The 27,464-nt window shown below is 41.5% G+C and overlaps 4 protein-coding genes across 6 annotated transcripts in view; all 4 read left to right on the top strand.

Annotated features, from left to right (window-relative positions):
• The window catches only part of kcnab1b (potassium voltage-gated channel, shaker-related subfamily, beta member 1 b), a 34,930-nt gene extending 25,297 nt beyond the window's left edge, over positions 1-9,633 (top strand). For both annotated transcript variants that reach the window (XM_041054992.1, XM_041054991.1), the window contains 7 exons: positions 1,990-2,076; positions 6,697-6,782; positions 7,462-7,582; positions 7,689-7,783; positions 7,882-8,002; positions 8,145-8,233; positions 8,350-9,633. In XM_041054992.1, coding sequence (XP_040910926.1) covers positions 1,990-2,076; positions 6,697-6,782; positions 7,462-7,582; positions 7,689-7,783; positions 7,882-8,002; positions 8,145-8,233; positions 8,350-8,439 — 689 coding nt within the window. In that variant the 3' untranslated portion in view covers positions 8,440-9,633. The remainder of the gene's footprint in view (positions 1-1,989; positions 2,077-6,696; positions 6,783-7,461; positions 7,583-7,688; positions 7,784-7,881; positions 8,003-8,144; positions 8,234-8,349) is intronic.
• Positions 9,634-9,902: 269 nt separating this feature from the next.
• On the top strand, positions 9,903-19,779 carry pask (PAS domain containing serine/threonine kinase). Of its 2 annotated transcripts, none has more exons than XM_041055414.1 (21): positions 9,903-10,247; positions 10,419-10,646; positions 10,986-11,215; positions 11,322-11,492; positions 11,682-11,816; positions 12,046-12,180; positions 12,397-12,649; positions 13,400-13,581; positions 13,673-13,802; positions 14,014-14,185; positions 15,271-15,503; positions 15,772-15,901; positions 16,569-17,143; positions 17,276-17,418; positions 17,537-17,704; positions 17,833-17,958; positions 18,065-18,199; positions 18,312-18,511; positions 18,767-18,900; positions 19,045-19,194; positions 19,361-19,779. In XM_041055414.1, the coding sequence occupies exons 2-21, from the start codon at positions 10,442-10,444 to the stop codon at positions 19,528-19,530; spliced, it is 3,777 nt and encodes a 1,258-aa protein (XP_040911348.1). In that variant the 5' UTR covers positions 9,903-10,247; positions 10,419-10,441; the 3' UTR covers positions 19,531-19,779. The 2 variants fall into 2 exon arrangements, with proteins under 2 accessions (XP_040911348.1, XP_040911346.1); XM_041055412.1 differs by having other exon boundaries at positions 19,358-19,779.
• A 734-nt stretch (positions 19,780-20,513) lies between these two features.
• On the top strand, positions 20,514-24,537 carry mterf4 (mitochondrial transcription termination factor 4). Its single transcript, XM_041056226.1, has 4 exons — positions 20,514-20,547; positions 20,807-21,245; positions 21,378-21,562; positions 22,499-24,537. The coding sequence occupies exons 1-4, from the start codon at positions 20,521-20,523 to the stop codon at positions 22,889-22,891; spliced, it is 1,044 nt and encodes a 347-aa protein (XP_040912160.1). The 5' UTR covers positions 20,514-20,520; the 3' UTR covers positions 22,892-24,537.
• Positions 22,826-26,057, top strand: LOC121193765 (probable G-protein coupled receptor 148). Its single transcript, XM_041056227.1, has 2 exons — positions 22,826-22,962; positions 24,590-26,057. Exon 2 carries the CDS (start codon positions 24,670-24,672, stop codon positions 25,627-25,629), a length of 960 nt encoding a protein of 319 aa, XP_040912161.1. The 5' UTR covers positions 22,826-22,962; positions 24,590-24,669; the 3' UTR covers positions 25,630-26,057.
• Positions 26,058-27,464: the final 1,407 nt, after the last annotated feature.

The following is a 27,464-nucleotide window of genomic DNA, read 5'->3' as shown; positions in this document are numbered from 1 at the left end:
CTCACACATGCTCAAGAACGCTAGAGTGTCTTTTGCCTTGTCTCTCTATTACTCTGCTTTGTGACTGTCTCCTGTGTTCGCTTTTCATCTTTCATCTGGTCTTCTCTGTGTGTGAATGGAGACTGATCTGCTCACAATACTTCATTGTCATGTCTTATCCGCTCCTCAGTATAGAGTGTTACCCCTCAAACAAATACTGAAAGCTGAGTGAAAGAGAAAGAAATGAGTGTGACCTTTTTTTTCTGATCCCTCATCTTTCTTAGTATCCTCTCGGCTTTGAGTTGTTTGGTTTCTCACTGTCAAAACTGTGATCATTTATGTAACAAGGATAAAGGAATTCACAGGTGTGGTGCTTTTCTTCTTTTTTTATTCCACACAGCTCGTCTCACAAGGAGGTGTGAACTCAGCTTGATACTGATTTATCCTGAAATTGGTCCTAAATTCTCTGTTTGACCTTTTAAAAAAATCTCAGAATTATAATTATTAAAATATCAAGACTATTTCTGTACTGTAAAAAGATAACATTGTAGTTGTGTAAAAGGGTAACTAATTATTTTTGACAGTAGCCTAAAATTAAAAACGTGTTTTATTACCTATATTCAAATTTTCATTTATAGGAGGAAGAATCTTCTCTCAAAACTTACTGAGTCTCGCTTTAATTAAACCATAAAGAGACTAAACAGATGTGATTTTTCACAGGAAACACACAAGTGTAATTAATTATCTAAACGATGGCTGAATTCTAATCAGATATTCAGTTCATGCTGTTATGCATTTGTGCTTACTGTCTTGACTTGACTGAGACAGTTTAATGCTGTGTTATTACTTACACTTGTGCTTTTCCTGCTACAACAAATGAAAATATCTGGTGTGAGAAACGGCTATTAACAAAACCTGCTTCGCTCCATTGAATCATGTCCTCCAGCCTAATAACAGCTTTCTCTTTTGCCGGCCATGAAGCCAGTAAGAATTCAGTGATTCAACTGAGGAAGAAAAAGAAAAAATATTAGAGATTCAGATTAATCTGCCTAAGTCTGAGAGGAGTAGCAGCTGTTCATGTTCAGAATCATCACACTGTATGAGACACAGAGATTTTTATTCCTCTCAAACGAGCATTCAATCATTTTCTATTAAATTCTTCCATCTGATGATGGGGACATCTTTGAAGTGATAAAGACTGCATTTCTTTCGTGAACAATGAAGTGTTTTGCTGTTTGGAAAGTGGAACTCGAAGTCCCACTGCCTTGACTCTCACGAGGTAAACCAGGCTGAATATGACAACTCAGATTCACTTGCAAGCTCTGTCAAAAGATGTGGCAGGCCAGCTGCAGCTGGCGGGCCTTTAGTCACATGTGGTCAACTGTCACTTTGCCATGTTTATGAACATGACTTTGACTTTAAATCCCCCAGGATCCAAATCAACCTATTTTTTCTTTTACCTGATGCTATGGCGTGAGTGGAAAAGAAAAAGAAAGCTGGTTCTCTTGAATACTTCATTTGTGTTTACTGTTTTGAGCATGCAGCAAAGAATCCATTTTTTTAATGCAGCCATTCCTGTAGCTTATCCACGTGGCAGTGTTGGCTAATTAGCAAGAAGAAATGAAGTGAGTTGTATGCACAAGGTCATTATCACTCTTCTATACAGATCCAGGCCAATGTGCCCGTGTCCGAATGTATAAAGGGATAAGACTTCTCTCTTGCTATATGTCTCAGTGATACTGTAATAAGTCTCCTTGGTCCACTGGTATTAGCACTATTTCCTGTATGAGTAGAAGATGATACTCCTGGTTTATGTGGGCTATGCTGAGTTTTTATTCCAAGGATGCCAACTCATCTTAATAGAAATCAGAAATATTAATTAATGTGTTTACGCTACATCTTTTCCAGCACTACAACAAATAAGCTCAATGGTCATGATTTCCACTGACTGTTTTATTCTTTCTTTAACTTGATCTACACCTCTCAACATCTTTCCTCCTCTCTCCTCAGGTTTAAAGGGCTCCCTCCAGAGGATGCAACTTGAGTATGTGGATGTGGTTTTTGCCAACCGGCCAGACAGCAACACTCCCATGGAGGGTGAGTGAGCACTGACCAGATCCTGGAGGGAACTGGTGGAGGGCTGGGGCAGGGGACATTGCATGTTGTTCTGTAACATGAGAAGGTGAGAAATACTGACAAGACCGCTGCCCTCGCCGCACCGGTGACCTTTGCCTTTGACCAAAGGGGTTTGTCTTTGTGGCTAAGTGTGTGTGTCACTCTGACACACACACACACACACACACACACATTTCAAGTATAATCTTGCCTCATCTCTTGTCCTCTATTTTAGTCTACCAGTCTCCCTCTCTTTCTCTTTCTGTCTCTGTGGGCTCGCTAGTTTCCACAGGGTCTCTGAGCTGCACCCGCTCCCAGCCCTCCCTGTTCTTCAGAAGCAGGATTATCTGGTCCCCCCAGGGGAAGCTGGTGTATTTTTGGGCTTGTCTCACTAGATACAAGCTCTACTGTGCGATCTGTTCCTTCAACACTCTAGCACTGCCTTCCCCACACATCTACCTTATGTCACCATTTATTTCTTTTTACACACTTCCAGTTTCTTCCTCAATTACTCTCTTGTGATGTCTTTCCCACCGATACTTGGGCTCCTCTTCTGTCCTTCTACACAAACCCTCATCCACAGGTAGTATTTGAGTGAAAGGATGAAGTCCCACTGGTCTCACTAAAATATTTTCCAGTCTTTCCCCTTTGCCCCCCATTCTTCCTCCCCTGTGAGCCAGCAGACTGTGGGAGGCCAGTCTGTCAGACTTATCGTTCCAGGGGCCTTGCTGTCACTGATAGTACTGGTGACTGGCAGGCAAACCCAGCGTCTCACTCCGTCAAACCTTCTAGTAAGCTGTCCGCGCAGATAAATTATTGACAGCTGATGTCGAGACACTATTGACAACTCATGTCACGAAGTCTTATGTGATTGACAAATTGATCAAGACTTTGACAGGGTGATAGAAACTGAACAGAGGGAGATGTCAGATTGAAAACAGAGAATGATCAATATAAATATAGGTAGGCTGAGCATGTTGTGCTTTCAGCAGCTGTGCAACACAGTCGCTTCATTTATCAGCGTAAAACACTGTGCACTCTTGCTTCATCCTTCATTACAGTGGAGTAAGGCCACTGTCATAAATCATTGTGTAGAGGGTCAGTAACTTATAACAACTTCAGGGTGTGGGACTGCGTGCACGGAGAGGCAGACACAAAATTAGGTATCCTCATGCATTAGCGATGTAATGTTTCCTGAAGAGCTTTTCTTTGGGATGAAGGAGCCGTGCTAGCATGCAAAAAAAGTGAGACCTCTACATCTCTGTGGGCATTTGCAGTACGTAGGACTCGTTATGCACATGTCTGTGGTATTGATTCACACGCCCACGTGTTCCTGAAGCTTAAACGGGATTAACAGCATCAACAACATGCACAAAAAAGAATTTGGGTTCCAAATGTGTTATCCAAACAGGAATGTTAAGCAAACTAACAGGTGTGTGTGTGTGTGTGTGTGTGTGTGTGTGTGTGTGTGTGTGTGTGTGTGTGTGTGTGTGTGTGTGTGTGTGTGTGTGTGCACATTTGTGTAGAATTTACATTTGTATTTTGTTATTGTGATTTTAACTGCTTCCGACTGCTTCTGATGATTGTGTGAGACAACTCGTGTCCCCTTGAGGACAAAAAAAAGTGTCCTGGCTGCAGAGTCTGCCTTTGTTACCATCACTGCTTTCCTTTTCCCATCCCTCTCCGTTTCTCTTTTTCTTCCCCTAACTTGTTTTCTTGACTTCCTTTGTGTATCCAGTCCAATCACAGGAACAGACCCAACTTATGTGTCACGAATATCTAACTTTCCTCCTTTCTTTCAAAACTCTGCCTCCCCTTTTATTTCCTCCACTGCTACTATTGTTGCAGCTGTCAGTTATATTGATGAGACTATATTGAAGTTTTCCTTGAAGGGGTTAAAGGCCAAGCTGGCATTTCATCTATTTCACCAAACATTGTAGTTAATAAAATACTCACTTTAAGGCAAATATGATGACATAGTGCCTGAAGGAGAAGCATCTTTGCCACTCAGTTCGTTGCTTTAATAGGCATACTGTAGCCTGCAGTGTAAACCGTCCGAGTCACAGCACAATGTTTCCATCCAGTCATTCAGCATGATTTCTTTATATGACAGAGCAATATAAAGCAAAGTGAATCCATTCATTTGAGTGAATGTGAAACCCCCCAGTGAAAGTGAATAAAGAATAGGGTACAGAGGCAAAGGAAAGGAGCAGACATGGCATCAATAAATAGACTTTATAATAATCCCTCCAGCTAAGGGTTTTTCAGCGGAGATCAAATGAAATGGGACTGCCTCAGCATACTGAACACAAGCCAAAGCCATCCAGGAAGGACATTCCTTCAAGTGCCACTATATTACCTCTGTCCTTAAATGTTCAGCAATGAAGCGCAGCATGCAGGATCATCCTCACCCATTCAGTCCTTCAATAGTTGTCTTCCCTTTTGGCTGCACAGTCACAACCTTTTTTCCCATGATCATAGGACAAAGAAAGGGCCACACGAGCCATTGAAAATCTCCTGTAACGTGACATATTGATTACCGCCCTGCGTGTGTGCATGGGAAGGATAAACATCAAGCTTCAAAATGAGCACCGGCTCCCAATAAAGCAACACTCACAAAGACACCTAGACCTCCACATAGACACCTGCCCACACAAATATGGATATCAGTGTGTGTGTGCTTTCTTCCGCATTTCTTGCTGCACTCTGCAGAAGGGCGCTGTGATACCTTGCTGGCTGAAGTTGACCAAATGTTCCCGACTCAGTGGCATATTGCTGCTGTGAGAGGGCTCAAGGACGGGCTGATAACATTGGCTAGCAGCCAGGCAGTTTGCAAATTTGCAATATTCAGCTTTGTGCGTTTAATACACAGAATTTTGCCCATGTTTCATGCATGTGCTCACAAAAACAGAACGCACACATAGTTCATTAGCTGTAGCTGTGTAAACGTGAAAGTGATTAGTTCTGAGCAATATTCTATGGACAGTGTTCGACAGTTGTGACGAATACTGACGAATAAATGACTAAACAACTTGGTCGTGTTTCAGTATCTTCAGGAAAGCATGAAACATAACTGAGACTTTCTTGTGTGCACCTAAAAAATAGTGAACCAGCGAGATACTGCATATGAATGTGTCTGTATGCTAAAGCTGATGCCAGAAGCTGCTTAGCTTATCACTGCATACCCATCAGTGAGTTTTCAAGGTGCTATTAGACAAGTTTTATTACCTTTGGACAGAGCCAGGCTAACTAAAGTCTGTTGTCGGAGTTGATGACTCACTATGGCCTCATGGAAAGAACCTTTATGTTAAGACTAGCATGGATATTGCTGTGAATCAACTTGTCAACCCCCCCACCCCCAAGGCATGGAGCTGGATTATTCATATATTCGTAAACTCTTATGAACTGTGTTTGCCTCCAAGGTTCCTATTTGGTTCACAGTTTTTCCTTCTGTCCTTACATCCCTACAAATCCCTCACTCCCTCTCGCCCTCCCTCCCTTTTGGAGCAGATGTACTGTTATTCCTCTACCCTCCCACCTGCTTCACCCACACGCACACTTGCTCTCTGTCTCTCACTGAGCTACATTTTGGTCCAGAGAGAGAACTAGTGATGAAAAGGGATCGCTTTTATTTAATCACACTGTGCTGTGGTCTCATCTCTTCACCCTCATTTTCACTCTCCCCACTTCATCTTTTGCATCCACAATTTGCATTGTGCTAATGTAGCAGATGTTTCATTAAAGCACTTTAAGAGCAATTAAAAGCTAAAGCAAGCGATTACAGGCTAAAGCAATCACATAAATTACTTTACCACCTTGTTGTTGTTTCCTTCAGTAATTAGAGAGTTTGTGTGCAACATACAGCAGACACACGTACAAAATAATTGTTAAATAATTGCTGTGTTTCCTCTTCCTATTGGAGATGTCCTTGGTTAAAAACTCCTTTGAGAAAGAATTTCTCTGTAATTTCTATTAACTACAATTTAGCTTATCCACTATTCCATCCACCCTTAATTCCCTGCTGCATCCCAAGGCACAAATACACAAACCATTAAAGGCCACTGTGGCTGACTTCAGCCCCTTCAGTTCTATGTTGCTGTGATTTGTTCAACTGCACAAGCAACATTCTGCCAAGCTTGGCTGAGTCTTTTTATTTAACCCCTGCAGCATTTGGCCACATTAATTAGTGTGACTCCGGCAAAGTTTCTGCTTACACATGAGCCCAAATGGAGACAAGCCTTTCTTATAAAGAGGCTGAAAGCATTTCAAGGATCCTCTCTGTTTTTACCTTCCTGAAAGTGGCAGTTTTACCAAAGGCTTGTTTTTAAAGTTCTTGAAGTGGTCTTTAAGTCTTCTTCAAGTCTTTTTGATATTCATTTTTATTCTCTGATGAAAATGCCATCTGAATCTAATTCTCTTGTAATGCATTTTTTGTGCCAATAACCTGATAATAAAGTAAGTTAAGATGTTGCAATACAACCTTCATATCAGTAGAGTTTTAAATTTGGTCTTCCTGAATGTTGTATAAAAGTTGAAAATGTGGCGCCATCCGCTGTTGAATTATTGACAATGTATCTGCTCTTTGATGTTTTATTTTTACAGAGATAGTGAGAGCAATGACACATGTGATCAACCAGGGGATGTCCATGTACTGGGGGACATCACGGTGGTCCGCCATGGAGATTATGGTAAGTAATGGAAAAAGTCTTGGCTCATCCCATAACAAGCAACGTGAAATAAACACCAACTTGGCTCAAAAAAAAAAAGCTTCTTGTGACAAATAGTCCTTGAGGAAGTGGGTTCTATTTAGAGCTGGGCAGTATATTGATAATTATTCATTTTTGTCCATCCCATGTGTTGGAGCTTTTTTAATAGCATGAAACATGTGTTTGCTGTCTAAGTTAAAGAATGACAAAATCAGACATCTTCCAGAATAATTTCATAAAATAGGGAAATGCAGTTAAATGTGACAGCTCTAGAATAGTGTCACATTACTGTCCTATGCAATATAATGTGATAAACATCATCTAGGCAACTTGCCATGTGATTTCCGATAGCGAAACATATATTACAGTACATGTAAAATGAAATACAGTATAGTAGTAAATCTTTTGTTAATCAAGATATCCATTTGGCCTTCACTGCTGAAACTATCAGACACCCCATATTTTTTACACTGGGGACCCACTGTTACACTGGGGACATTAAAGTCCAACATGAGCTACTAAGTTTAAACATAATTTGCAATATGCATAAGAGGGTAAAGGAGAAGAAGAAAATCTTTAAGCATAAAGGTGTCTGCTCTCGTTTCCTCATCTCTTAAACATGTCTCCCATTTCTTTTTATTCCCTCTTCATATTCAATCAGGAGGCATACTCTGTGGCCAGGCAGTTTAATCTAATTCCACCTGTATGTGAGCAGGCTGAATATCATTTCTTCCAGAGGGATAAAGTGGAAACTCAGCTACCAGAGCTCTACCATAAGATAGGTATGTCTGTTGTAAGTTTCTCATGAAGTCAAGCTTCTTTTTTAATAGATCTAGGGCTGTGATAGATTTTATTTCCTGTTTCTCGGCCGTCATTTTCCCATATCAGGTGTGGGTGTGGTCTCTTGGTCCCCTCTGGCTTGTGGAATCATCACTGGAAAGTATGAGAATGGTGTCCCAGAATCCTCCAGGGCCTCAATGAAGGTACAAATTTCATTAGACCACGTCCATTTCTACATGTTCTCTTTTTCTTTGAGGTTTGAGGTATAATTCGAATTCTTCCACTTTCAATGCGTGTTTAGCCATACCAATGGTTGAGGGAGAAAATAATGAGTGAAGATGGGAGAAAACAACAAGCCAAGCTAAAGGAACTGGCTCATATTGCGGAGAAGCTTGGATGTACTTTGCCACAGCTAGCCATAGGTAAAGAACAACATAAACACCATATGACCCTTAACTTTCCATTCCTCTGAAAGCAGACAAACTGAGTGTTTCTCTACACACTGTCTGACACTTTGATACCATAATCGCAACTGTAAAAACTCCTCCTATGCCCGATCTTTAGCCTGGTGCCTGAGGAATGAGGGAGTGAGCTCAGTGCTGCTGGGATCCTCCAATCCAAGTCAACTAACAGAAAATCTGGGAGCCATTCAGGTATAAAGATCATTCCATAGGGCTGAGCAATACAGTAATTTTGTGATCTAGTATCATTTTGTGATCTAGTCAAACAGCTCTGACTGCGTGTTCTCTCTTTGTTTTGTGAACCACAGGTAATTCCAAAGATGACAGCAGGCATTGCCTCAGAGGTTGATCAAATTCTGGGAAATCGCCCTCACAGTAAAAGGGACTACCACCATTAGGAAGAGCCCCCCTTTTAGTGAACTATGCTCCAAAAGCTTATCAAAGCTCACTTTTCACAGCCATGGCACCAAAAATGCGTGCCCAACTTTGCTTGTGTGTGCGTATGACTGTGTGTGTGACTGTGTAAAGTGTTCTGCTTGGCTCCTTGTCTGTATGAAGATCAACCAGTACTCATTATTGTAAAGTGAGCTACTTGACAAAGCTTGCATGCTACAGCTACAGCGGCCAGCCACCGGACTCAGTCTGAGCAACAGTTAAAGGATACAGCAAGATTATTTTTGGAGTGAAAGTCTCCTTTACTCCAGCAAGCAAAAACTGCTGAACAGCAAATTCAGATAAGCAAACGATTATATTATTGAGAAAGAAATCTTGCTCAAATTACTTCTGTGAGTATGGGTGTTGATGCACAAGATAAAGAAAACTTTAGAGGCACTTACTGCTGCAAAAAGCATCACATAAGCTCATGGCAGTGCAGTAAGTATACAACAAAAAGACGATCTGTATCAAAATGCATCCAATTTTCCAGAAATCTACCTTACTAGATGTTTGTGATGTGAAGAAAAAGAACAATGATGATGTGTGTAATCGGGCCTGGTCTCAGCAGACTGGATAATATGCTAACACTCCACATTGCAGCTGGAGCTGACCTGTCAACATGATGAATCGTTTCAGTACTGGATGAACTGTAATTCTGCTCACAATGTTGTTGCTTATACCAAGAGAGCTAAGTTAAGCTAAAATGTGTTTCAAAACATCTGTACTGACTGTTATATATTTTCCTTACTAAGCAGCTATGTCAGAATGAGCTTTTCATCTCGTTGTTTTTTTTTCACTCATGCAAAAGTAAAGCGTAGTGGACTCTCCTGTTGTGGCCCCTTCAACCACTTTTAATTTGGACTCTGCCAGACTTTCTGTCAGTGATGATGTCTGATTCATTCAATTTCAGTCTGTGCTGTGGCTAAAACATTTGTCTTGAGGACAAGGGAGAGCGTGTGGATCTAACAAACAAAGCCATGTAGCTAATGAAAAGACTTTTTTTCTCAGTAAGAAAAAAACAAAACAAAACATATGTATCCCTGCAGTCGTTGTAACTGGAACACACTGAATTCTTACCCAGCTTCTCCCAGATCCCAGTTTTACATAATAAGATAATCTTTGTCATGTTATGTCCTGTCTGTTCAAACGTGTTTTGGTGTTGTTCATCTGATTTGTACATACAAATAAAGAGCTTATAATTCTCATGCGATATGTTTTAAAAATCTGTAGTTATTTTTTGTTAATGTTATGGATGCCTTGTGATTGATTTGCTTTCGTAACACAGTTTCCATGGGAACAAAGGCGGGCGTTTCCGGTAAATTATCCAATGAGTTTTTCCTGTTTGGAACCCTGATATTTGATTGGCTACAGACGACTTCTACTCTAGTCTACTCGACAGGAGGTTGAAACCCGCGGTTTACAAAAACTACAGTTTGGACGAGGTGAAATAGTCGTAATAAAATCTGCTTTTATTCAAGACTGACCTTTTGGGCTGGTGTGGAAATTGTGCTAATGCTACGGTAACGTCAACTATGAACAAAGTCGGTCAGAATATCAGCGGCAAACTCTGTTATTTCTAAATCAAACAGAGCACGGCGGCGTTTTGTTTGCGGTAACGTTAGCAGCGAAGTTAGCAGATGGCTAGCTAGCCCGGTAGCGCAGGGGAGGTAACGTTACCTTGTCAACTAGCGTCAACCGAAACTGCTGTGCCTATTGTCTGTCCTAACAGCTCGGAAAATACAAGCCTCACTGTATCTTTCTACAACTTGAGGTGAGTGTTGTGTCGGACTTCGTCCTCAAATTAGACGCTAGAACCAGAACAACTGAAACGTTATCAATAAAACAATAACTCGGTTAGCCGAGTCTGCTCTAATCAGCTAATCTGTCAGTTTACATTAATATTACAATGCTTGAACCTGTTATCACTCTATATTATTGTCAGTCCTAGCAGGATAATTAACAGCAATGTCGCTGTCAACTGAGGCTCGTTTTGGGGTGAGCAATGGCATTAGATGTAAAGGAGACACGATTTGTGTGGTGCCCGACCTCTCCTCTAATCTCCTGGAAGATGACTTTGACCTGAATAAGTCCTACCCCTACACTCAGAGACCTTTATGGAAAAAGAGGCTTTTGGATGTGCAACGTCGTTATTGTCCTGGTTCCTTGACGGGTGCGTATTAACGTGGCACATACAGGCCACGGTTATATGGTTATAATTGTGGGTAGAGCTGAGACGATTAATCAGTCGACACATAAACTGTTTTGATTATCTATTACCCTTATAAATCATCACGCAAAAGTGCCAAAAAAGTTTAAGTTGCTGTTTTCTTTATCACTGATGAAGATAACCTGGCTATATTTGAGTTTGGGACAAATTTTTGCACAAACCAAGCTATTTGAGGATGTGGGCTTGGGCTAATACAAAGCCCTAACTGGAAAAATAAGGAGGGAAATAGGGCTTAAAATATATATATATATATATATATATGTCCCCAATTTTTGCCCACAGGTGAATGTTTGGATGTTTGCAGTTCTGTCGCAGCAAGAAACCACCAAATCTCTAGCTTACATCCTGGCTCCCTGGTTTCTGCTGTCTGTCTGCCACACCCATCCACAATGTCTGAGACAGAGGAAAGCCTGTTCTGTCAGCTAATCTCTGGAAACTTTGGCCTGTCAGGATCTCCCTCCGTCATCAACCCAAACAAAGTCATTCTTACTGTCGACCATAAAACCAGAGAGGTACTGTGTGTGCACGTAATTTGAGCAGTGGCAGCTGAGCAGAATTGGTCAAACATTACTGCAGCTAGAGCATACCCTGTTAATGTGTTTTTGTGTTTATTTTCAGATTTTGTCAGCGAATGAACAGGCCTACAAACTGTTTGAGTGCACCGCTAATGAGCTGATTGGAAAAAGGCTGTCCTGTTTTTTGAAGAAAACCAGTCAGGTCCTGGAACAAGCACTGGAAGAAGATTTTCCACTCGTGGATGGAACTGTTGCGTCTGTGTCTGGAAAAGTGGTATGAAATATACTGACTAAAAACATGTGAAAAATGAAAATAACTATGCACTGAATTTTCCTTAAATGGTTATCATGATTATATCAAGCACTATTCAGTCAAATGTCTTTAATTTCCTACACCACCTCTGCAAGAATGTGTCTGTGTGTAAATAAAAGTGTTTTTTGTATGTTAAATACTTTTCTGTAGGTGGATGTTGTGACACTTTCTGGAGAGGTGCCAGTGTCAGTATGTACCCACAAACTGTCACAAAATGAAGAGCAATGGCTTGTCATGATGGAAAATGTGGAACGGTTATCATCCTTTTTCTCCTTTTCACAAGATGTAAGTAAATCATCATTTAGTGGCCCTGGTAGTGTGATTCTTCTTTTTCTTTTTTTTTAAATACATTTTTAATGAGAATTCCCTCTTTCCTGTCTTTTAAAAAATGTTTATTTATTATTGTTATTTATTACTCCTTTCCCATCTTCATTTGTGTCCTACTAAGTCAAGTAATTTTCTGACTCATTCTAACCCAAACAATTGTTTGTTATACCTTTGATTTCATTTCTAGGGCAATATCCTAACCTGTGACTTGGCATTTGCCCATCTCCATGGATACCACCATCCTGACGACTTAAAAGGGGTGTCTGTTAGGGAGCTAATCCCCTCTTTACAAATCCCCCTCTGCAGTCATGCTTTACCCAAAGTAAGCACACCTACTTACAGAAAGTGGGACAAAATTGTCCCACTCAGCTATGGAAAGCTCTATTTCTTAAGCTTTGCTTTTAAGTTTCTGTTTACCAATGTGCTTCTTAGACAGGCCAGGAACACGCAGAAAAGAAATTATATTCCACAACGTTTTAAGCCCAGGTGTTTTTCTAAGTCTGTCATCTTTGACTTTGCTTTTCCTTCCTTCTTTTAGATGCTGAGGGTTCAGAGAGAGTACGGTAAAAGCAAAGGGGGTGCATCTGTCCCGCTGTGCATCAAACTTCAGGGAGTAGTGCTGTGTGGAAAACCCCAGCACCAAAACAATGGGACTGGTTGCACCTGCCCAACAGATAGTCTTGAAAGATCAGATCCACAGACCAAGCAGCCTTGCTCCCCTTTCACCTCGCCTGTGTGCAAGGTACACTCTGAAAACTACAAGCAGCCTCATGGAAAAGAGCAGTCCTCTGGTACGTTGTTCAGTTTGTTGTTAAGACTAAGCTGGCACCTATGGCTAGGTCACAGAGGGATTAAAACACGCTCAATATTATTTTGAGAAAAGTGGTGCATAATCCACTATGTCATGCCGTTATCCTGCCCAAACATCTTGCAGTGTCAGAGTCCAGACTTTATATGAAAAATATGCAGGGGATAGATTAAAAAAAATTCCCATCCTGGTGGAAAAGTAATCAAAATGTGAAGTAAATGACAAGCATGGCTAAGATGATAAATCCCAGTTAAAAATGTTAGCAAAGTTGTTTAATGTTAGGAGAAATTGTAACAAATCATGCCAGCATATGCCAAAATCATAACAGCGGCATCAACAAATGGGTGGGCGAGTTGAGATCAAACCAGCCTAAAGGATTATAAATGTTGTCCAATGAAAAACAGATGGATTCAAAATCATTGCCATTGGAGTGTCTGCAAATTAGATGCCACAAAACTGTAAAAAGCTATTTTTCTTAGCTTATGAAACACTGACAGTTCGGCAATACATGGTTTTCACAGAACAGCAACAGAGGAGTTGCTACATAGACATGCATAAAACATAATATAACCCATGCTGATCATATATGGCACTAGCCGTGGTAGTAGTAGAATTTGAAGTGTTTAATTTCCATTTACTTGCTGTTTGTATGTAAGATTATTCACCAAACACTGTAATTGAGTAGACCTACTGTAGTTAATTGTGCGTCTTTAACATGTGTGGACTCTGATAGACATCAAATTGGACAGCAGTTTCACCTCCCCAAGCCCTGCACTGGAGTACTCTGGAACAGTTTGGGTGTTTGCTCCTCTGAGTGGCCTCCTGCTGCTCCGCCCTGACGGCTCCATCTCCAGCATCCACAACCACCTGGCCCTCGGTCTGTTTGGCTACAGCAAGGACGAGCTGTTAGGAAAGGTTAGCCAACATGATTAGCTGAACAGGAGGCTGTTTGGACTGAGGTCCGTTCCAACCCTCACTTCTGTCACTGCTGCTTTGTCATCAACAGAGTGTCACTTTCCTGATGCCTGGTTTCTACGGATGGATGTCTGACTCAGACAGAAAGGCCTGTCCATTCCCTGATTCTCAAGCAGAGGCTGGTAAAAGTACAGCCTCATCCAAAATATCAGGAAAATCTGGTGAGCATTTGTATCCATTTGTGATGTGTAGAAGTTGGTACAGTTTCACAACCTACTTGCTGTGATTAGTGTGTTGTCTGTGGTAAAACAACATATATGCACGTCACAGTGCTTTCTTTACTGATGTGTCTTTTTATTTTGTCTTGTCAAACTGTGCTATTTTTTTAAACTGTGTGTGATTTAATCATTTGTTTCTTTCTCTCAATCCCAGATCCGTCCTCACTTGTGGCTGGAGATATGGCCATGGTGCGTCAGGCCGTCATGGAAAGAACCTCGACAGGTAGAGGAAGGATCTTCACTGGAAGCAGCACCAGGCTGGAGAAACAGGGCAGTGCTTTGTCAACTCTTTCCCCCCCTGCAGTCACCTCTACACGAGTGGTTATGTAAGTAAACTTCCCTGTGTGGTTGCTGTCATATGCCAGCTGAATATTTTGTTGCTCGAGAACTCAATGACTTCATGTTCAACAAGGATAATCAACTTCTCGAATTTGAATGTGTTTAACTTTGACGGAAGGTTATATGCCACCAGACATTTAAATTAATAATGGACAGAATGTGTGCTTGTTGTATTTTCTCAATTAATAGATAGACAGAAGCTGCTGTGGCAGCATTCAGACATCTAAAAGCAGGAGACTGCATGCATACTTAATGTGCTTTGCAGTGCATCTGAAAAACAGCAACAGCAACTCTATGGACCAGCCTGATACCCTTTCTGTGTGTCTAACCAGCAGGCAGAGACACTAAAACACTCTTTAAGTTACACATTTCCCTTCACAAATAAGCTTTTACCATAGTTTATTTTTGTCTTTTTTCTCAGCCAAGTTTTTCTAAGCTTTTAGGATCAGAATTGTTCAGCTGTTGCAGTGTGGGGTCAGAGTAGTTTCACCTTATGGTATAATAAAATCATCACTTGACAATGGAAGATGAAGATCACCAAATCTGGATTTACAATCTATTAAAAGTCCTCTCTTTTGCCATCTGTTGGACAAATAATGTCACAACGTGTTTGGTTTAAAAACAGTTCTGGTTTATGCTAAAGTGAGGTTTAGTGACAAAAAAGACCACAAAGAAAGTATGTGTGCGTGTGCATGTGCGTGTGTGTGTGCGTGTGCGTGCGTGCCCACCTGGAAATACGTTGAATGATGGATCAGATCTGTAGAGAACTACTTACTATTACTGAGGCATTGCTGCAGTGTTGCATAAGTATCTATGTCATTTAGTTCATTATTTAGCACAGTATTCCACAGTGTTAATAAAATCTCCCTTGCATTGCCATGAATCAAACACAGTTAAGTTCCTCAAACATTTATGTGGTACATTATTGGTTAAAAACCCACTTTATCATGTGATTCACTACACCAAGGAAAACTGAATACTTTTTCCATTATTTTGCCTTTATAATGTTTGACCATTACATTCTTATTTGATCTTGTATGGCAATACAATGTTTACAATAATATTTCCTCAGGGCCGATGACACGACAGAGCTGATGGAAGAGGCAGCACAGGTTGCTCCCTTCAGTAGCCAGCTAGACAGCGGAGATACCACTCAGGCACTCCTCAAGACATTTGCCTGGGTGGAACCTCCAGAAGAAGACACCTGCTGCCAGGTTCTCGCCGAACCACAGCACCATAACCCAGACCAGCAGCTCTGCAATGGGGCTCAGGAAAATAACCAACCAGCCATTGAGATTATCACAGGTGAGATTATCCTCAGGTGTACAACTGAACTGTTGTATTAGTTCTGTTTTCCATACGGTCATTTATTTGTAGTTCTTCCTTGCAACCCAGAAACTACATTGCAGAACTACAGTACATATTGGAAAGGTTACTGAAACTCCTCTTTTCCTCCTACGTCAGAGGAAAATGAACAAAACATTCTGGACAACATGCCATCTGTAAAGGTTTAACATTGTTTGGAGTGTTTGAAAAACTGCATTGATTTCAGTGTTTTTGTTTCCCTGTGTAGAAATGTCCCCTCAGAGAGGACATGCTGTTGGAAGGGTGGGTGGCACCTCCCATGGGGGACCTAAAGACCACCGATCATGTGCTTCTGTCCTCCAAGACTCCAGCTTTGAGATCATTTCACTGGAGAGCAGGTGAGGGGAGAACCTGTGTCTTTGTCTTAAGAGGCCTTTCATCCATCACATCTTTACCACCAAATATACAACTGGCTCTAACCTTATTTACATGTAATTATCACCACATCTTACATCTAATTGTTAAGACAGCCCATCTTTTATGTCAGTAATCAAGGCTTAAAGACAGGGGGAAATTAGCAGTGCTTCACATACCACAATGCCTGCTGCATTTTTAACATCTATTTCATTCCCTCCATATCTTCATTCAGATTGTTTTAAGGCTGACTGCTTAAGGGTTGAAGTGTCACTGTGGAAAGTGGTTAAAATTTTGTTAAGTACCTTAATGTAGAAGAAATCACATCTCTCCTGGCGTGACAACTGCAGAGCGATTCCATAACATCCATTTGTATTGAACTGCTTTTCATTTGCATCTTTTACTGGCAAAGTAGCCTGAAATAGCCCAGAATTTACAGCTATGTGGGTGCAATGCAGCCCTGAAAGACAATGACACGCCAGTTTGAGACTGGACAGAAAACTGGCAACGTTCTTCAGCAATTTTCACATTTCCCCACCTCCTTTTGATAAAATAATACCATCTGGATCTGTTTGTTATGGAAAGATTTGCCAATCTAGTGCCGCAGTTTGTCATTCTTTGTAATTAGTTTGTTGAAACTCAATTTTCCAGGTCTTCCTCTGGCTTCTGTGAAAAGTTTGCGGGTAATGGTGGCTCTGACCCCGGCCAAGCCGAGGAGTCTCGTTCAGCACACATAGTGGACTCAGCCAGCTGCTTCCTGGACCTCAACAGCAATGGTGATCTGGTCACCCGGGCCCTGGCTGACCTAGATCTGAGCGGTAGTATAGAGCTGCTCAGCGGTGGAGGGTACAACGATGACAACCAGCGCTCCATGACATCCTGCAATACAGCCGAGCTCCTGCAGGCTCCCTCCCCATGCGGGGTAGGGTCTGACCAGGAAGCAGAGCCTGTTGAGGCTGGGGACGCTGCCGTGGAGGCCAGAAATGGCTCAAGGGAAGGACTAGGCGAGCGGGATCAGTGGGCAGCTCTCTCTTCAATTCACAAAGGAAAGAGCGAGGAGTTTTGCATACAAATGAATGGTGGGGTTCAGTCAATTACAGACATCCCTGCCACATCTACACCTAAGAAACAAAAGGTAAACGGACACACCCTGTCCTCAGACGCTACAGAGATACAGGAGGGGCGATTTGAAGGAAGTGCATACCACAGAGATGGCACCAGAGCAGGTTGGTACAAATAAAATGTTCCCTGTTATTCTGTTTTCTTCTTTAAAATCTATTATGCTTTATGCTTTTATCTATTATACTATTATGTATAAGCAAACAGACTTTAACTTCTTTTTTTTCTCCTCTCTCCAGATGTGCAGTGTGATGTGTGCAGGACTAACCTCCCTGATGGAAGCTCTGTGTTCTGTGTGTGGATTAGTAGGCCTGAGCAGCAGGGGACAGTTTTGCAAACAGATCGATCGCTGCACAGCCAGTCAGGAGCCAGTCTAGGAGAGGTTGGTGTCGATAGAGATCTTGAGTAATAAGTTAGTATGGTATATAATATTTCGCTGTCAGAATATTGAAAGTATTTTTCTGCTTTCAAGTCATTCATTTACTCATTTCTTCCTTCAGAGGATTGGTGAGGCCAGTCACGGGGAGGCGCTACGCTCCACCATGGACTTAGAGCAGTCTCGAGCCTGTGACGGGCAGTTTGAGGAAGAGTACCAGCCGATCAAAGCTGTGGGTAAAGGAGCCTTTGGTTTCGTCTGGAAGGCAGTAAGGCGCTGTGATGGACAAGAAGTAAGAAACAGTTTTCATTGTTGCGGAGTCATACTATTCCTATATAAGGAACGATTTCTGTGTAAAAAGATTTTGTAAGAGGCTAAGCTTGTGATATCGCCTCTTTACCAAACTGTCAAAATTTGCAGGTGATAGTGAAGTTCATAAGTAAGGCCAGGATAGTGAGTGACTGCTGGGTAGATGACCCCATGCTGGGACGAGTCAGCCAAGAGATTGCCATACTGACACGAGTACAGCACCACAACATTGTTAAGGTAACTGGTTTGTCACATCAGAACACTTAAGTCACAAGGTTTCCGAAAACATTCGCTTCTAATATTAAATTCCTTTGCTCTACATCATTCATGTGTGTGCCGCTAGGTTCTGGAGGTGTTTGAAAATGGGAGTTACTTCCAAATGGTGATGGAGAAGCACGGAGACGGTTTAGACCTTTTTGAATTCATTGACATGCAGCCGAGGCTGGATGAGCCCCTGGCCAGCTACATCTTTCGACAGGTTTGTATATGGATTTTTAAAAAATTGCATATGACAGACAAATGGGGTTTGAAATGTGAAGTGAATTGTTCATTTGCTCCTTGTTAAACTAGGGGTTCTCTCTGTTTTTCAGCTGGTGGCAGCTGTGTTCTACCTGAGGACTAAGAACATCCTCCACAGAGACATAAAAGATGAGAACATCATCATCGACAAGTGTTTCCACATTCGACTGATAGATTTCGGCTCTGCTGCCATGATGGCTCCCGGGAAGCTCTTTTACAATTTCTGCGGCACACTGGAGTACTGCTCCCCGGAGGTGCTGCAGGGAAATCCGTGAGTATATAATACCTGTGAATTACAGCAAAAGCTAGGTCTGAGCACTGTTTACCAAACATGTATGACTTTTATGACCCATTACCCTTAACAATGTACAGGTAAACACTGTAGCTTCAAGGATATGTCCATTGTAAAGTTAGGAAAGTCAGATATAAACACTAAAATAACCAAATAAAATACTGGCATGTTTTCCATGCTGTCAAGCTTATTTTAGTTATTTTTTGTCTCCTCTCTGGTGCTTTTTTTCCGTAGCTATGAGGGTCCAGAGCTGGAGATGTGGTCTCTGGGGGTTTTGCTATACACTCTGCTATTCAGTGAGAACCCCTTCTGTGATGTGGGTGAGATCCTGGATGCCAAACTCAAGCCGCCGTTCCCCCTCTCTCCAGGTATACTGCTGTTCTTTGCTGTTGGCTGAAAATAGTTTTTCCTGTCACGTTATCAATGGCTGTCACAGAAAATCACCATTTCTGTTTCCAAAAACTTTTTTTTTTTCGCAACTCAGTGCTGATTTTTTCTCTGTGCTCTCTCAGAGCTCAGTGGTGTGCTATGTGGGCTGCTGCACCCTGATCCTGCTCAGAGGATGACTCTGGACCAGCTGCTGCTACAGTCCTGGATCAGCCAGCCCATTTCCCTGGCGGAGTACAGCTGGACTGAGGTGGTTCCTGCAGTTCAGAGCTATTGTGAGTACTGTATACGAGACTGACTATGGCAACCCATGTTTTCCCCTTCAGATGTGATGAGGTTAGAGGTTTTATCATTTGTAAACTGCTGTATTCTTAGTTTTCAAAATGAATGACAGGGACAGACGAGAACTCTTGTACTCAGGACTCTCTCTTCTTTTAGCAGGCTCACCACAGCACCAGGAGTCCAGTTCTGAAGTTTACAATAGACGAGACTTGTTCCCAGACCACGGTGATGAGACTCTACCAGATGATGAGGAGGAGGAAGATGAGGATGAGAGGTTGTCAATGGTGGCCCTGGAGACTGAGCTCCAGAAGTACCTGCATGACGACTAAAGACTGAATTTAAAGGGAGTGAAGTTCAACCATCCGTCCATCATTTGATCTGCAGCTGTGCAAAGAGGACATGAAGTGCAAAATAAGAAAAGGGAATCTTGTTTTAGTCCAAGGCCATGATCAAACTCTACTCTGTCTAGAATCAAGACGAATTGCACCTTTTTGTTTTTATGAAGTATACACAGTTTGCTATCAGGTGTAATGAGCATCATAGCCAAGCTGTTGGGTTGTCAAAAAGTACTTGTGGAAATACTTAATTAATCTATTTTATTTATTCTTTAGATTTAGGGAATATTTTAATTATCAAAATCATAGTAATGATTCACAGGGATCCAGCATTGCCACCAAAATCCACATGACCACAACCTTGATGATTTCTTTCTTGATCCAGTTTGATTAAAAATTGTAAGTATATTTACAATATTTTATCTATTTATTTTTATACATTAATAAATATTTTACCACAAACTTGTTCTTGTGTTTTTCAAGGTAATAGTTGAGGAATGGACTGTTAACCAGAACTATAGTATTGTTTTGTCATGCAAAATTGTGAATTTATTTGAATTTTATGTGTGTTTGTTTAGCCAGCAAACACAGAACAACACTGTATGACTTTTGCCATTTCAGGTGGCATTTGTAAACTTGTCTTGGGAATACCTTTTATCAACATCAGTGAAAAAAGTTAATGGCCTGATCAGTTTAATTCATTTTAAACTAATTGCAATTATTTTCCCATCTAATAATAGGCTTGAGTAATTTAAAAAACTTTATGGGTTATCCTCATTACCTGCAGAATACCGCACTTGCCAGAATATTTGAATATCTTCATTCAGTCTAGTTGCAATTAAAATCCTGAAGCGGTCTGATTTTAGCACGCAGTGTAAGTGTAAGACACGTTGGATATCAAAACACTTGGCCGGGCCGGAACCTTTGTCTCCTGTACCCTAGATTACATCTGACTACACGGATGTATATATGTGACGGACAAGCATGGGGACCGCTATGGCAGCACGTCAGGTGAACCAGAAAGCTAGAAAATCTTCTTATCTGATTCATATTCCAAACGCGTTATTTAACATTAGTGAGTCGCGTACTGGAATAATGTCGTAGAAACGACTGCTACAATTTGCCACACAACGTATTAACTCCGGCTATAACCTTAATGTTTGCTAACTTGAGCTAACGAAAGCACAGCTAAGGTCGCAACTCTATCGTATTAAATTGTCCTTTCTCCAGTAACAAAAGTTAAATCAGGTACGTATTTAATTTTCCACAGGTTCTCCGCTGGACTGTGAGGACTGCCGCCTCCTCTCGGCTCAGTCCGCTTCAGTTCGGGGGATGCCGTGTCCAGCCTGTATGCGTCGGATGCGGATTACTCTGTTCCTCCACCAGCCAGACTTCTCTGCAGCCAATCCAAAACAACTATAAACTTAGTCAAGTGTCTGAGAGTCCTGTCACAGAGCTGTCCCTGCAGTCTTTAGTCGAAATGGGATTCACAGACACCCAGGCGGAGCAAATATATGAGGCTGTGTCAAAAGTCAGAGGAGGGAGTGCTAACAAACATGTCCTGTCAACTATCACAACTCTGTTAGTGTTGGGGCTCAATCCTTCCAGTGTGCAGAAGCTGCTGCAGAAATGTCCTGAGCTTTACGCTGTCAAAGAGTCGCAGCTTCAGCAGCGCATAAGCAACCTGAGGAAACTGGGTTTAGCTGAAGGTGAGATCATTATGTTTGTACAGCACAGTTTATACAAACATTTCTTTAGCTGGAAGCAGTTTGTGCCCAGAGTACTTAATATGTACTGGGTGCTCTAAATATTAAGGTTTTAACCTTGTATCTCCCCCACAGGCAGTCTTCAGAGAGTGGTGGCCCATTACCCCCAGATCCTTACTGTTCCTGTGAAGACAGTAAAACATGTGGTGATGTTTCTCAGAGAGAAGTGTCTGTTTACTGTCCAGCAGGTCACAGACATCCTCAGAGACTCTCCGGCCATAGTACTGGAGGATCTGGGTCAGGTGGAGTACAAGTTTCAGGTCAGCAAGTAAAGCAAACAAGATGATGAGCATTTTTCCTTTTTTTTTTTTTTTTTTCAAACATTTTATGTTGTAAATGCTTAAACAATGAATAAAAATGATTAATTTATGATGATGATAATTGAGAGTTGTAGGCCTAAATGAAATAAGGTTCAACAAAATTTAATTGAACTTCCATATATAGAGGACGGGACACAGTTCCCATGGTTCTCATGGTTAACAGATACAGATTTATTGACTTCCTCAAAACATGATCATCATCATGAACATCATATCAAAGGCCACACTAGTTGTAAAAGAAAACACCCTTGCATAGTGATATATTTTTTTATTTATCTTTTGTTTTTGCTATGTAGTATACAAGAAATCATATTACATTATAATTTTGCCTTATACAGAAGTTAGGCTTGCACTGACAGATGTCAGTCGTACTACGATTGTTCTGTTTCACCACCATCAACAATCTGGTTTCAGCTGTGAGCAGCTCCTCCATTACCTCCACAAGAGTGTGTACATTTTAAAGTCTGCATCCTGACTTGAATTAGTTTTTTTTTTCCAGTGTGAGCACACGGTGTACTCAAAACCTGTTTAGAATGTGTGTGAATGGAAACGATACACAGCTGTAGTACTCCCTCTGGTGGCTATAGTTGAACTCCACAGCCCTGAACCAACAACAGTTTTGAATGTCTGTGGTGTTGTGTTATTATTTGTATGAATTGAAAGTCTCTATGAAATGGAGCTGCTTTTAACCTGGGAACTTACCATTTAGACACCGATAGTCTGATCTTTTTTGTATCCAGATAATAGTGTGTCATATCTGCTGCATAACCTCTTACTGTTTGCTTTGACATAATTAAATATTTGTTGAATTTTTTTTTTGTGTAGCTCTAAAATGTCAGTTGTAATAGCAAATATTATTTGTCCTTCCCTCCACAGTACATTTACTTCCGAATGGGTGTCAAACAGGCTGACATGATGAAGTCCAGATTGTTCCGTTACAGCCTAGACGAGATTCGCTGTCGACACTGTTTTCTGGAGCGTAGGGGTCTGTACCAAACCCCAGACAAGAAAGGACAGACGACCATCGTCAACCCTAAACTGGACAGCATCCTTAACGTTGACCAGGGCACCTTCCTCAAAGTGATCGCAAAGGCCTCAGCGGAGGAGTATGAGGTCTTTCAGAGACTGATGGAAAGAGAATGGCAGGAACAGGAGAAGGAGTATGGCAGCATTGAAGCTGATAGCGATGATTATGAGGAAGAAGAGGAGGATGAAGAAGACGAGGAGACTGGAGGCAGGAGTGGCTACAGGAAGAGAAGAAAGAAATGACAGTGGACTGAGAGAACTGGAAATAATTTAAAGAGGAAATGAAGCGATGAGAGAAGGTGACGTATCTGATGGTAAATGAATAAAACATTACTTGTTTGTTGTTTCAACTGTTTGTTGAAATCAGGTTGATCATTAAGTGCTATAGAATATTTTTATCTAAAACACACATGGAAACAATGTTGTGGTTATTGTTACCTGGTGGGGTTTCTTTTGAATGTATCCATGGTAGCAACAGATTGGACTGAGTGAACTCTCTGGAGCTGATTTTGGATTGTGTCTAGTTAAGTTGGCTCATACAGGTGTGAGATGCGGTGAGGTTATGCTGATAGATGAGGATTCTATATGGGTGGATTACAACTACCAGGTATGAAGATGATTAAACATTTCTGCCATACACCGTTTTCACCATCAAAAAAGGTTTTTGGACTTTCCATAAGAGGCCATATAAGTTAAGGCAGATGCTTAACTGCCATAGTTCTTGGTTCAGTAAAATTAAGAGGGAAATGTCAATTTAATAAATTGAACTTGATCTAGTTTTCAAATGAGTTCCTTCGACAGAATGAGATTTAAAAGATATGGGGTAGAAAACACTGAAAAAAACAACAGCATGAGCCGCTGAAGAGGATGAAAAGCTCCGCCCCGTTACTATGTTACGGCCAAGTGGCGGCAGCTTTCTCCTTCCATATATTATCTGTATGAGTCAACAAAGAGTGCTTCAGATAAGGCCGGCAGGCGAGACAAGTCGTACAAACCACCCATCGATTTATAGGAGCGTTAAGCCTAATGGATGCGCAACACAAAGAGGTTTTTCTGTTCTGGACATCAGGTAAGAAAACTCACCTTTGGCCAATCAATAAATTGTCAATGGGTGTGTCTGTGCAAAGTTTGAACAGAACCAAGTGCTTTTCTGTTTTTGTCTCAGATTTTTGATTATTCATAAGCATTTGAGGAGGTGGTGGCGGCAACATTGCCATGTCTGGATTATTCCCCTAAAGATTTAACTTTATCCTTTTAAATAATTATGCCCCACCTGAAAGTGTGGGTAAATTCATTATTATCAAAATTCCCCAAAAGAGTCATTTGTATTATTTTTCTGCAGTGTGTTTAACTGATATTTTCCACTGTTTCTCCCATTAAGTTAATTATTCACAGCTTCAGCCACTTCATTTGCATTTGTTTTCATTTGGAACAGAGCAGATAGCCTTTGCAACTGAAGGGCCAGAGTCCGTTACTGTATATATGTTGGTTCCAGCTGCTTATTTTAATAATGATCTTGACTGAACTCATTTAACATGGGCTATAAATTGCTGGAAGAGGGAAATGACAAAACTTGCATAAATGTAATTATAATCAAGATGGAGTCAGCCAAAGCAGTGCATGAAAAATGTGTATATTTACAGGTTTGGCCAGCCTGCAATACATCAAGACGATGGATATGAGAACACCTAGTGATTGTTTAAAGACCATAATTCACAAAGTAGTTACTGCTGTTATTCTTCCTCATGTGGATACCCATGTTTGGTTTTTAATTTGGTTGCAAGGCATTATGGTTATCTTACAGAACAGCCCTGCAGTGTTTTCAAATACACAGTTAATTTACCTAAAAGTAGCAAAATTGTGACAAGGGATTCAATAAGAAGCACTTTAAGCTGCACTGGTCTGATTTTTGATATTTATTTATGGTTTTTCCATCTGCAGGAAGCTGCTGGAGGAAGTAATCAGCACATCATAAAACACACCTCAGCCCATCTGTGTCTCCTCCATAACTCAGTCACAAAATGACATCATCTGGACTGATTTCAAACCTCACACAGGAGTGGGTGGACAGTATGCAGAGGTGGCACCTCGAATTATTTTTCATCCCTACGACAGTCATTACTCTGGTCACGTTGATAGCCAGCCCTGTTCTCCTGACATGCATCTTTCTGTCCCGTGCCTTGCGTCAGGAGACGCGTTACCTGCTGGTGGCCAACACCCTCGCAGCAGACATTCTCTTCCTCATCTTCAACCTGGCCACAGTGATCTGTAACGCTGTGAGAGCTCAGATACCCTGGCTCGTCTGTGAGCTGGTCACAGCTGTCACTGTCACCACCTACTCCTGTGCCATCCTCACCGTCACTCTTATGGTGGTCGACACCTACGCCGCCGTCCGCTGGCCTCTCCATTACCATGACATTCTTCCACCTGCCCGCACCCACTGCATACTGGCAGGGGTGTGGGTGCTGGCAGCCACGTACCCTTTCACCCTGGTGATCATGATGGAGGTGGAGAGGGGAAACACCCACGAAAAGGTGCCTGTCTGTCTGGTCCTCATCTCCCTAGGCTTCATTCAAGTCCAGAACACGGTGGGGATCCACATCTACTTCTTTGTCGCCGCACTCATCTGCGCTATGCTCATTTTTTACTGCTATATTCGGCTCTACATGGTAACAAGGACCCAGGGCATCTGGCAGAGTCGCTTCTCTAGGGCCCGGGTCACCTTGTTGGCCCATGGGGTTCTGCTCCTGCTCTACTTTGCCCCTGGCTTTGTTTTCACCATGGAGCTTTACCTGTTCCAGAGGAAAAACATAAGTCAAGATGTTCGTGTGTGGATCAGCACAGTAAATATGTGTATTTTTATGTTGCTGCCCAGGGCGTTTGCTCCTTACCTCTATGGGCTGAGGTACAGGGAGATCTCTGATACTCTAATGCAGCTACTGCATTGGCACAGGAGACTCAGCCAGACCACAGGATCATAAATGTCTCTTCAGAACTGTCTGTTTTTCATACTTACGTCTTGTCTGCATGTCTTGTGATATATGTAAAAAAAGATATAACTGCATGGGCAATACCAAGGATTTTAGAAATAATGAGGTCATGAGTCCAAATTCCCTAAGCACTAGCCACAAATTTTTTTTCCCACATTCTCTATATTCATTTAGAATACATTGTTTGTGAATTTGTTCGTCTAAATGCTCTCTCTTTGATGCCAAGAATCAAATTCTTTTTCTTTTGTTAAATAATATGCACAATGGCCACAGTTAAACGTAAATTCCTTGCATCATGAATTGAGACCTCTTTTTTATTATTGCTGTGTTGGTCCAAATGAAAATTAGCCAAAGTCCCTCTCTTTCTACATTTATGTCTAATTATTGAGGGGTCATTAAAACTGGAATATTGTTTTTCAATAAATCATACAAGAAAAATGTGTATTCTATCATCATTATGTAATGTGAAAGCCACAAAGAACCAGACACTCAGCCTCAGTTTTATGATTGTAGTCACAAAGCACTTAAGTCCATTTGCCTTGTTTGTCTAAAACTGGATGTCCGAGAGGATCAAATGGCTAACTGACTTGTTAGTTCATGGCACTAAATGAGAGGAAAGCGCACCTTCCCTCATTTAGGAAGGTGTGGTGGATAGTCGCGAGTGAGTCATTCAGGCTGGGGGGACTTATCTCTGTGTCTGCCATGTGCCATGTGTGACTGGTACAGCAGTTCAACAGCAGAGGGACACATTTGTCTGTGTACTGGGCTGCGTCACTGCTCTTTCTTTCTTTACCTTGCTGCCTACACAAATGTCCTAATCCTCTGCTCACTTTGTGCATCAGCAAGTGGATTAGATATGTACAAAAACCACCAACTGCTATTGTTAGCCATTTTTGTATCGACTTCCATGGTGCTGTAATAATAGTTACAATAATTTTTATCATCCTAATAATAATAATAATACAACATGTCGGGTTTATTTCTGTTTTGTTCTGCATGATTTGCTGTTTTATGCTTTGCTCTTGGTGGTGAGGCTTACGTTACTAATCTTCCTTCAGGTCCTCTCTCATTACATGGTTTTTGTACTGGTGAACTTGTGCAGCAGATGCCTGGAGACCAAAACATCATTCCTTTTTGCAATATTCTCATCTGTTCCTCACCTCATTTCTTCCATTTCCTCATTCTAGTAACTGAGCTGCGACCAGACCTGTGTAGTTCAGAGCCTCAAATTGTGGAAGTTCCAGTTAGTGTGTGGTGAGACAAACCTGTCTGATTTCAGGGACAGAGACATGTGCGTGGCCCTGCTCTGTATCAATGGCCTGAAAATGTGTTTAGAGCAGCAGCCATCCTGTGACCTAAAGGACAATACAAAGACAGTATTATGTGCGTCTCTGATTGTCTTTCCTCTTGTTGATCATGAAGATGTGTGTGGATCTGTATGCATTTTGAAGCATGAGGGCTGTATCTTTCAGTGACATAAGTATGATGAGAAAAGGGTCCAGTTCTCCCCTGTAGCCTACTAGTAACACGTGGTTCAAAAGTGGGTCATTGATAAGCATCGTGGGCCCTTTCAGGGAACTCAGTTGGGAGCTCTCTGAAATATTTTGCAACTGGGTAAGGAAGTTGTGAAATGTTTTGTTCCAAATAAGCCCCTCCTTCCTCCTCACCTGAAAAAAGCGTGGCATACTACGTTTCATCCTGTTTTCACGTGTCCATGCGATCACATTACAGTCATATCTATTGGTTAAGGCCAAATGTCTTTACACTGTGAGGGTTTTTTTTGTTTGTTTGTTTGTTTTCGTTCGCCATAGTATGTCTATATAATA

Source organism: Toxotes jaculatrix, chromosome 14, assembly GCF_017976425.1.
Source record: "Toxotes jaculatrix isolate fToxJac2 chromosome 14, fToxJac2.pri, whole genome shotgun sequence".
Lineage (NCBI taxonomy): Eukaryota > Metazoa > Chordata > Actinopteri > Toxotidae > Toxotes > Toxotes jaculatrix.
The sequence above is the reverse complement of the archived record's forward strand: the minus strand, read 5'-3'. Positions and strand labels throughout refer to the sequence as shown.

Excerpts from the sequence above, each read along its gene's own strand:
- pask (XM_041055412.1), top strand. The coding sequence starts at position 10,442 with ATGTCGCTGTCAACTGAGGCTCGTTTTGGGGTGAGCAATGGCATTAGA. Across the intron at positions 11,817-12,045 it reads TTTTCTCCTTTTCACAAGAT|GGCAATATCCTAACCTGTGA; the intron begins GTAAGTAAATCA and ends TTTCATTTCTAG. Across the intron at positions 12,181-12,396 it reads GCAGTCATGCTTTACCCAAA|ATGCTGAGGGTTCAGAGAGA; the intron begins GTAAGCACACCT and ends TCCTTCTTTTAG.
- mterf4 (XM_041056226.1), top strand. The coding sequence starts at position 20,521 with ATGGGGACCGCTATGGCAGCACGTCAG. Across the intron at positions 20,548-20,806 it reads CCGCTATGGCAGCACGTCAG|GTTCTCCGCTGGACTGTGAG; the intron begins GTGAACCAGAAA and ends AATTTTCCACAG. Across the intron at positions 21,563-22,498 it reads AGGTGGAGTACAAGTTTCAG|TACATTTACTTCCGAATGGG; the intron begins GTCAGCAAGTAA and ends TTCCCTCCACAG.
- LOC121193765 (XM_041056227.1), top strand. The coding sequence starts at position 24,670 with ATGACATCATCTGGACTGATTTCAAACCTCACACAGGAGTGGGTGGAC.